Source organism: Carcharodon carcharias, chromosome 39 (assembly GCF_017639515.1).
Source record: "Carcharodon carcharias isolate sCarCar2 chromosome 39, sCarCar2.pri, whole genome shotgun sequence".
Lineage (NCBI taxonomy): Eukaryota > Metazoa > Chordata > Chondrichthyes > Lamniformes > Lamnidae > Carcharodon > Carcharodon carcharias.
In genome coordinates, this window is record NC_054505.1 from 1,477,767 (window position 1) to 1,488,573 (window position 10,807).

Consider the following 10,807-nt stretch of genomic DNA (forward strand, 5'->3'; position numbering starts at 1 on the left):
GTTACAATTCAACAGCACTAACTTGTATTTGTGCGAAATTAAAAACTGGGGTATTGTACCACATTTATCAGCACTTTAAAAATCCAGCACTGAAAGGACGGGCCTAATGACCTCCTCTGGTATAAGATATCTATACTTCTTGTTATAGTTGTTGTACTGGGTTTCCATTTGCAACCATTATCAACAATTAATGGAATTCGTCAACATATACACTTTTCCTTCAGGGCAGAAATCAATTGAAATAAATTAAAACATTCACTAAAGGCTCATTCACTGAACTCTTGGAAGCATCAGTGAAAGTAAAAGGAGAGCTGCTGGGTGCAGTGTGTCTGCAAACACAGAGCATCTTTGCAGATCCCCACATGTGTACTGACCAAGGAAGATAATGTGAGTGTGTCAGAGCTCCAACTTGGAACAGGTGGAGGCATTGACAGTGGAATTGAAACAATGGATTATAGTAATTGAGAGCTCAATCCTGAACACAAAGTTAGTCTGCCGCATTGTTGGTCATTAGTCTCCGTCCACCCTGCAGATCTTTATCTCAGTGATGTGCTCAGCTCTAGCAGCTGAAAGAGAAAGTGGAGTTAATTGAAGTTTCCAAATTTAAACACTGCCTGAATTATTCAATAGAACAGTTTAGTTGTACAGTTCGTAAATAGACCCGCTCAAAGCTAACAGAAGGCATATTGAAAGCAGCTGAAGTCTGGGAACATGATTGAAACATAAGCAAACATAGTGAAGTTTGTTATTATTAAAGATGATTGTGAAAGCGCTTAGGCGTTAGAGCAGAAGGGAATGGTTTCAACCTGATGGGGCCTGAGTTCAACGAAACAGAAAATCAGCTTCTGTCAGTAACGACATTGAATTAGAGTTAACAGAATAGCCGAAAATAAATTCATCAAAATGTTCCCTAATTGTGTTCAAGTTTTTTCCTCAATTTAACTTTCCAAATCTCCCGATGACTCTCGCTGATGAATGATCCCGTCCACGGAGAATAACCCATCACATTATCTGATCCAGACTGAAAGCATATATTGATTTGATCATGAGCCCCCCAGATAATAGCGGAGTTAAAGGCCTATAGGCCTTTGAAACGTTTCTAACATTGTTTTTGTTTGTTCAGAGGGTGTGTGTATGGCTAGCTAGGCAGCCATTATTTGCCCATCCATAAGTCCCATCACTGGGGCGACATTTTTAAGAGTCAAGTACATTGTTGTGTGCCTGGAGTCACATGTCGACCAGCCAACGTAAGGTGGCCATATTTCCTTCACCCTCGTTCCTCGCATGCCCGCTTAGCAGCATGGAACAAATTTCAAAATAATCGGCTGCTGTGTCACAAAATTTGACCATTGCTCCCTTTCTTTGGCTTTGGAGCATTGAGCTAACTGGTAGTCACATAAGACAACAGAACTAAGTAGATTATCAATATAAAAACAAAAAATTGCGGATGCTGGAAATCCAAAACAAAAACAGAATTAACTGGAAAAACTCAGCAGGTCTGGCAGCATCGGCGGAGAAGAGCAAAATTGACGTTTCGAGTCCTCATGACCCTTCAGCAGAACTAATTAGAAGTAGGAAAAGGGTGAAATATAAGCTGGTTTAAGGGGTGTGCGTGTGTTTGGGTGGGGGTTGGGGGGGTGGGGTGTGGAGGCGGGGAGAAGCCTTGTTCTTCTCAGCCGATGCTGCCAGACTGCTGAGTTTTTCCAGATATTTCTGTTTTTGTTAAGCAGATTATCGGCTCTGCCGAGATCATGGGCAGTCAAACAGGCTCCCATTGCGAAAATTAAATTTACTATCCTTCAAGTCATATCACAGAGCCAACATCTAGCGTTAAAACCGTGAGATCAGAATCTACTTCAACATGTGCAATGTGGTATCTACGAGATATCTCTTGACCCAGGCAATGGGCAGAATATGGGACATTGCAGCTCGTGGATTAGTTGAGGACTATGTAATTGATATATAGCAGAGGAAATATGTTTGGAAACTTGTGGGTGATAAACATTATGAGGAAGTGGTGATTACATTGCATAAACCAGGGTGGCAGGAGGATGGTGTAGAGCATCAATAACAGCATAGAGCTCTTGGACCGAATGATGTCTTTCTCTGCTTTTAATGCAAATAATTTCAATGGACATTAGGCATGAAGCGACAAAAAAATGCACTAACTGAAAATGACTGTGTTCAGCATCGAAGCCCTTCACCCCTGATCAAGTGAAATTTAACTCTCACAGCAAGAGCAGTACATCAGAGTGAAGATTCTGTTTGAACACACTGAATACAAAGATGTTGTGACAATATTTTTCACAAGACTTCAGCCTTAAATACTATTCTGCCTTTCTAAGAGCATCAGAACTGTGAGAACAACAGCAGCCGCTGCTCGTTCTCAAGCATTCATTTATCATCAAAACTGAATTCAAGACTGTTAATTACAGAAACTAATTTAATATTGCGCCAGTATCTTCAAACATCTCAATGTCTGGATGCATTTGGGCGCATCACACAAACTGAATGGGTTGAAATGAAGGGTAATGTCAGTGTTTGAATATTTTTAAGGCAGAGGTGGATCGATTCTTGGTAAGCAAGGGGCTGATAGGATATCGGGTTAGGAGAGATTCACATGACGTAACGTTCTAGTCAGCCATGATTTTATTAAATGGCACAGCATTCCGTTGCAACTCATGTTGGTTTGTGAGAAGGACACAGAATGAAGGTGATCTTTGCCACCAGATTCAGCCCCGTCTCTATTTCTCGGTTCTCATCATTTAGCATTTACCCTCAGGATTCATCTGTCACAGGAGACGGTGGAACTCACAGAGAAGAAACAGTGAATGAGGACCTGGAGAATCTTAACATTTTCTCTGTGGTTAAGCAATGTTTGTATACATGTCTCTTTCTGAGTATCTGTCATTTTCTGTATCTGTATCTTCCTCTCTGTGTGCGTATGAGTCTTTCAGTGTGCATGTCTCTGTGTGTCTGTCTCTCTGTGTCGGTCTCTGTCTGTCTATCTGTCGCTGCTTGCATCTGTGTGTATGCCTCTTTGTGTGCGTATGATTCCCTATTTCTCTTTCTGTCTGTGTGTCTGCCCCTGCCCGAGAGTGCGTCTCCCTGTATGCCTGTGCATTTGATTGTCTCTCTAAATTTCCTTCTTTCTGTCTGCGTGGCAGTCTCTAGCTGTGTGTCTGTATCTGCATGTGCCTCTCTCTCTGTCTGTGTCTCTGTGTGTTTCTGACTCGATGCGACGATCTCTGTCTATGTGCCTGACTCTATGTATGTCTCTGCCTATGTCTGCGAGTCTGCCTCTGTCTAAGTCTTTCTCTGTCGGCGAGCCCCATTAAGAAATTAATTCATACATTAGCAGCAGCATTTGAAGTTGAAGAAAAACACCTCAGTAGGTGTATGATAAAATTTGACGAGAAAGAGCAGCTGCTGTAAGGCGTATATTTAAGGACATTAGTCTCCGCCCCTGTACAGATCTATATCTCAATGATGTGACCAACTCCAGCCCTGTAAAGGAGAAGGTGCTGACTAAATAATAAGAACCGAGCAGTGTTTCAAATCACCATAACAAGAATAGTTTATTAACTGTCACATGCATGATACCTCGCATTTCAACTAAATGGATAGTGAAAGAAAAACAAAATATTAATAGGTGAAATATTTGGAAATGTAACTGTCTGAATTTTACAGAGTCGGTGAACGTGTGTAATGGAAAGCTGTGGTTTCACAGCAGAAACACTTCATCTCAGGCACAAAACAATTTAACCCTTGACAGTAGAAACAATGACCCAGAGACAGGCGTGTGTTAAATCACATTGAAAGAAAATACATGGTGACAATTTTTCTAACTACTTTGAATAGCTTAAACAACTAATTCCGCATTACAAAACTGCCAGTGGTGCAGACAAACAGACTGATTCACCCTGCACTTAATTATTCACACTATTAAATGCAAGCTGCTTCAAATACAAAGCAGCCATTAAACGTTCAACAAAGCAGCTCAGAAGTTATTAATAAGCAGAGACGGTGCATTATGCCAACATGTTGTGATTCGAGCGCCATGTAATCATCTATTTACAGACTGAAAAAAAGTTTCATCAAGTACGTGAAAAGGAAGCCAGAAGCCAAAATGTGCATTGGCCTCTGAGAGGTGGAGACTGGCGAGTTAATGATGGGAATCAAGTACCTGGTGAATGGATATTAGGCGTGAAGTGACAGAAAATGTAATAATTCGAAATCTCTGTGTTCAACGTCGGAACCCTTCAATTTTCATCAAGTGAAATTTAAACCTCATTGCATGAACAGTGCATCAGAGTGAATAGTCTGTTCGAACACGCTGAGTACAAGCATATGGTTCAATTTTTTTACTTGACTTCAGGCATAAATAATATTAAGTTGTTCTATGAAGATGGCCACTGTGAGAGCAATAGCAGCAGCTTCTGCTTCTCAGGCATTCATTTATCTCAAAACTGAATTCAGCCTGCTAAATAGAGAAACAAGTTTGATATTGTACAAGCATTTTCTAACATCTCAATTACTGGATGCAATTTGGCGCAACAAATAGATTAAATTGGTTAAATTGAAGGGTCCTGTCAGGCACAAAGCAATTCTGTAAGGTATAACCGTACTAGAACAGACTGGCAAGTCATTATTTCAGCTGCTTCAACCTCTGAGAGCCAGTGCAGATTGCCAGTTGTTCACTGAGAATGAGGGCAAGGAAGGAGGTGATGGTTATCACTGGAAAACTACTCCCACGATGGGCATGTGTGTGAGGGCATTGGGTTATACCTTCAAGTCTGAACATCAGATTTCAGAGAGGAGAGAGCCCCAAGGAGGCTAAAAGTGGGGAGCAGGGGAATAGTGGAATGCAGCAAATGCAACTGAACGGATGTCATTAATCATCATTTCTTCAGCTCTATGGAGCAACTAGAGCAGTCGTGGGTGTTCTCCAGATAAAACAGAATTTAAGTGGACGTTTAGGCAATATCACCAGGTATTAGAGACTTCATTCCTGTGTAGGGACTGGAGAAGGTGGGATGATTCCCCTTAGATATGAGGAGTTTAGCACATTGTTCTCAAGGTGGCAGTGAGGATTGGGAATTATTTTATCAGAAGAGATGTGACAAGTTGGGAATGTTGGTGAGAAATCAGAATGGGAGGAACAAATGTGTTTAATACAAAAAATACCCGAGCAATAGAAAGAAGCTGAGAATGTGTCAGGCTAAGGCTAACAGTTTCAGAAAAAGCTTTAAGCAGAAATCTGTGATATCAGCTCAGAGACACTTCATTTCGGACATATGTTATTTCAACCCCTGACAGGATGAACAGGGCATCAGAGCCAAGTCTGGAGCCAAATATATAAAAATTAAATTCATTGCTGTAACCTTTTGGTACGTTTTAAGCCTTGTTATTCAAGAATTTCTCTAACACCACGAGAGTTAGAATAAAAACATTAAAGACCCATTGTTGAGTGAAGCCAAGATGGATTTATGAAAGGGAAATGATGTTTGACAAAACCGTTAGTGAGTTTGAGGGATGCAAATAGCGGAATAGATAAAGGTTAAACCAGTGGATGCGGTTTATTTGGATGCTTCGATAAGGCCCGAAACAAGAGATTAGAAAACAGAACCAGTCATTGGGGTAAATAAACTAGCATGGATTGGACAATGTTATCAGATGGAAAATAGAAAGTAGCTATAAAAGGGTCATTCCCAGTTTCTCAGACAGTCATTAAAATGAGGTGCTGCACCGATCAGTGCTTGGTCCAACTGTTCACAGTCTACAACAATAAACTGGGTGTGGGGGCAAAAGTAACATTTCCAAATTTGCTGTTGACACACAGTTTGGTGGGAATACGAGTTCTGAGGACGGTCCAATGAGGCTTCAAGGGGACGTAGACAGACTAAGCCTGTGCGCATGAGTATGGCAGATGGAACGTAATGAAGTAAAAAGTAATGGAATACACTTTGTAAGAAAAAACAGAAAGGCAGAGTATTCCATAAATGCTGAGAGATTGGGAAGTCTGGGGACTGAGGTGTACCTGTTCACATGTCACTGAAAGCTAACATGTGGTTTCAACAATCAATTAGTAAAGGAAATGGAATGTTGGCTTTCATTGCAAAATGATTTTTGCACAGGAATTAAAATAAAATGTGTTGCTGCATCTGTTTAGAGCCGTGGAAAGGCCGAAGCTGGAGCATTATGTACAGTCCTGGCCTTCTTATCTGAGTAAGGATATAATTGTCATCGAGCGAGTGCAGCGAATGTTCACTAAAGTGATCCCTGAAATCGAAGGAGTATCGCCTGAGGAGACATTGAGGAGACTGTGTTTGTGTTCTAGAAAATTCTGAGGCTGAGAGGTGACCGCTTTCAAAGATACAACATCCTTAAGGGGCTTGAAAGGGCAGATGCAGGGAGGAAGTTTCTGCTGACCGGATGGTCTGGAGCAAGGAACAGTGTCCCAGAATTAGAGGTTTGGGGGGCGGTTGGCTATTTAGGACGGGGTTAAGGAGGACATTCTTCACTCAAAGGATGGTGGATCTTTGAAATTCTCTACCCTAGATGGTTGTGGAAGCTCTTTCATTGAGCATCTTCAAGGCAGACATCGATAGATTAACTGATTCAGAAGATATCAAGGGTTATGGGGGCAGTGCGGAAAATGGCGCTGAGCTAAACGTTCAACCAGTATCTAATTGAAGGGCAGAGCAGGCTCCAGGAGCTGAATGGCCTCCTCCTGCTTCTCTGTCGCTTTGAAATTCAGACAATCCACGCCTGGAGTGAATCTTTGAAAGAGCAATCCAATTATTCACTCTGAGATTTTATTTACACAAGCCCTGCAGTTAAAAAAAAGTTAAAAATAAAACATCAGTTTTGTGACTCAGTGAATCGTTGACTAAAAGTTACGTGTAAGCAGCCTGGTGGAATTTGTATTCAAATATGAAAATTCTTTGGAGAATACCAAACAGAATGTCCAGTGGAGGTGCGGAGGTCCATTATGGAACGGATTGAGCTGTTGATGGGGGCAATTTGGATGTGAGTTGTGGAGATTGTGAGATGGATGCTGAGAACAGGGGAAAGCTGGAGCCCTGTTTTTGCTGATGGACATTAGTATCCGCCCACCCTACAGTTGCATATCTCAGTGACGTGCTCATACATAGCTGGGTGAATGACGAAGCAACGTTAAATCAACGTCCCTGATCTGGAGGCTGACTGAATTATCCGCTAGAGATGGACCAACAACATACACACGCTGAAAAATATCACAAAGCGCCTGGAATTCGATGACAAATGGAAACGAGATAGAAAAATCAGCGAACATGCTGAAAATATTCAGTGTTGCAGAGGATAGAAATAGCCCTTAGCATCATAGCGGAAGGCAGCGGTTTCAACTCGAAGGAGCTTCAGTACAAAGAAAGAGGATCTGAGCAACTGTTAATTAGGACGGTGACTCAGAAACAAACGAATCGCTCAAAATAAATTGATTAGAATGTTTTCTAATTGCGTGAAAGTATTCTCTAAACAGTTTGTTCTCATCTCCCGAGGGCACTGATTCACAAATGCAAACCCGCGCCTGTTTAAAATACTCTTCTAGTCATCTGTTCATTTTTGTTTCCAGAAACAGTGTGGGTTTCTTGACCTGACGTCAGTGGTGACACTGGAGGAACTTATCCCTCCAACAGCGCATGCTCGCTCCCCTGCTTGGAGCAGGCATTAAGAAGCTCTATCATCATATTTGGCTTCCTTCAGTGGATTCGGAGCTATGAGCTGATTGGTCGCGCCAGCATCTCCTCTCTATGGAAATCGGGAAACTAAAAAGAACAGTGGATGAGAACGACGGACGCGCCAAATGGATTGATTTAAAATATACTGTAAGAATAACACTGCTATTCTTTCAATCGAAGCTCACAACAGTTAATTATTTTTGGGTCACACCACTTGTAGCAGAAGCCATGGAATTTCTTCACCTTTTCTCAGAAAAATTATGGATTGTCGAAATGTTCCAAGAGTTGAAATATCTAATATCACCCCCCACCCCGCCCCATGCCTCCTAAACTACAAAGAAGGAGGAACAATTCGGATGAATAATGAATAGATAATGGAGTTTATAAGCACAGCACCCTTCATTATTTCAAATAGATTTTGGAATGAGGGGATTCAGAGATGAACTCTGAGCCCCCAAAGCAGTTGGAACAGAGTTTTCAGGACATTAGTGCTCATTCACAGTAAAGATTTATATCTAAACAATATGCTCAACTCCACAAGACTGAATGGAGAAGCTGAGAGAAGACAATTTATGAGAACTATGCCCAGCCTGAATCATGCTTCTGCTTCAGCTTTTCTTGTGTTAAGATCACAGAATAATATCTCTATTCCACCAACATTCATAGAGCTAGAACTAGCAAAAACAGGCATGCCCTACCGAAATGGCAGTCCTGGTACTGAAAACTTCACAATGAAAATATTATAAAGATAGATCTTGAAATTTTAAAGTGACGGGGTTGTTACTCTTAACTTTGATAGTTTATTCCATTGTGGGATTGTCCCTGGTATGAAAAATATCTGACACACTGTCTTTGAAAGACATGCCCTTTCCTGTTTAATTTTAAGAAACGTTGTGGTGTCCAGACATTTACCCACAGGCAATCACAAATATCATAAAGCGCCTCAAATTCAGCTTCAATTTTGAAAAGGAAAGAGAAATATGGAAAATGGATATCACAAGAGGAACAGGAATATCCAAAGTTGGTACTGCAGAAGTCAGTATTTTTAACTTGGAGAAGCGCAGGTTGAAAGAAGGTGGGACATATTGTCGAATTGGGGCGCGGTTGGGCCGGGGAGCGTCGGGCTGTGCTAACAAAGTGCCAAAAGACATTTACTAAATATTCACTTTTACACGTGCCTTCTCCCATTTGTTACTCTATATCTCCTGTAGATGCACATTCCCGACAGGGGATGTACCCCACGGTCGCCACCAGCAACTCACAGCATTACTTGCTGATGATTTGAGTGCAGACACCGAAAGGGTTGCTTGAACTGAGATGAGCAGAGATGACAGAGGCAGGCCTTCGCCCTCCTACTGCGCATGCGCGCATCTAAGCAGAAACAAACTGAAAGGATAACAGAGTGAATATCGGCCGAGATTCCCGTCAGTGACTCCGGGGAATCGGCCCAATGGTAGGGTCAGCATGTCCCCTGGATGGAGATCTCAAACACAGCCCAAAGTAAATGTTGAATCTTGAATCTTTAATGTACAGAAGAGGAGTTTGACACATTCACAGGGTAGATGGAGGCCATTCACCATCCTAAATATTCTGGATCTGAAACTTTCCCCACATAACCCAACTTCATGTCCGTAAATAATCCGTTCCATTCAAATAGATTCTCAAAGTTCTGGTCGAATCTGCTTGCACCATTCTTACAGGAGATCATTCCAGATCAATCCAACCCTCAATGTGAGAATGTCCATGCTAATTTTCACTCACCCAGACATGTTAAATCATTCATGATAATTACAGATCCATTTGCGAAATGAAACAGGTTCTCCCTATTCTCTCTATGAAATATAAATAGGATTATGAATACATCTGCAAGGTCCCTCCTGAACCTTTTCTGCCCTAAAAAGAAGGAAAAACAGGAAAACAAAACAAAACAAGTTTCTCTCGCCTCCCAACTTCTCTGAATTGCTTCATCTCAAGAAAAAAAAAACACCGTTTCTATAATTACGGATCGGACATTATTCAACTCAACTCAAGGCCTCTGGGGATCCTGCAAGTTAATTAGCCGATCTCGAGGTCGGACGCAATCGGATACAAATAGCAGCGTTACTGTTTGATTTCTCCATCATGTCCTCTCCCTTAACTGAAAGAGGTGACTTACCCTTGAACACAGTTCTAGGGCAAATATCTCTCTGCCTTGTCCTTCGGTGGTAAGGGTATGGTTGGAGTCTGAGCTCGGCTGCTGTTTTCTATTGAAACGAGCTGATGACAGAAGGTGTAAAACAGGGCGCTGACAGTATCCTCAGTGGACATCCACTTATCGACGCATTGAAACGGGGCCAGTACATGCCTCTTAAAAGCAGACTCTGCTCTCTGCTCTGATCTAAATCGCTATCATCTCCCATTAAGTACAAGCAGATTCACTCCCACCCCGTTCCTCTCAACATAGTCAAGTTTCGACACCGACAATCCAACCTGATATGATGCACAGCAAACCAGTTGTTGCTTTAATTCTGTTAACTACCAGACATCGGACACCTCATGCCTCAGTCCCACTCTCACTGTTCGAGCTACCCACTGACACAACACAGACCAGAAACCCAGTGGCTTCTATACTAGATTGTTTCACGACTCACCAAAGAGCAGTAACGAGAAGCCTCTCTCCATGTTCCAGTACGAGCTACTTCGAGACATGAGAGCTGGAAGGAACTGCGGCTGATTCCCTTCACCAAAGGCTCAGAATTTCAAACCAGGAAGCGTTGAATGAGAGAGGAAATAGAGGCTGGGAGGAAGTGAGGTGGTCACCACAGTTAAAGCAACAGAACTAATTTTTGTACAACATGTAGTGAGATATGAATGTGATTGCTGCATGATTGAAAATGTTAACCTTTGTAAGTTAAACAATGATCACGTGTTGAATGGGCTACAATGGGTTATCGAGAAGGAAGAACGACCTGAAACATTTGGCTGTTTTTGTGAGTTTGTCTTTCATCATGCTCAGGAGCACTAAATCTGGGAGGAATAGTTCCTCACATCCATCTCCCGGCTGTCGATTTAAAACTCTCTATAGTTAACCTCAGGACATGCAAAAA

At 41.9% G+C, this 10,807-nt stretch overlaps 1 protein-coding gene across 2 annotated transcripts in view; it reads right to left on the bottom strand.

The window, feature by feature from the left end:
- The window catches only part of LOC121273090 (basement membrane-specific heparan sulfate proteoglycan core protein-like), a 46,898-nt gene extending 36,445 nt beyond the window's left edge, over positions 1-10,453 (bottom strand). For both annotated transcript variants that reach the window (XM_041180055.1, XM_041180056.1), the window contains exon 1: positions 10,352-10,453. In XM_041180055.1, the coding sequence (XP_041035989.1) occupies positions 10,352-10,409 (58 nt within the window). In that variant the 5' untranslated portion in view covers positions 10,410-10,453. The remainder of the gene's footprint in view (positions 1-10,351) is intronic.
- Positions 10,454-10,807: the final 354 nt, after the last annotated feature.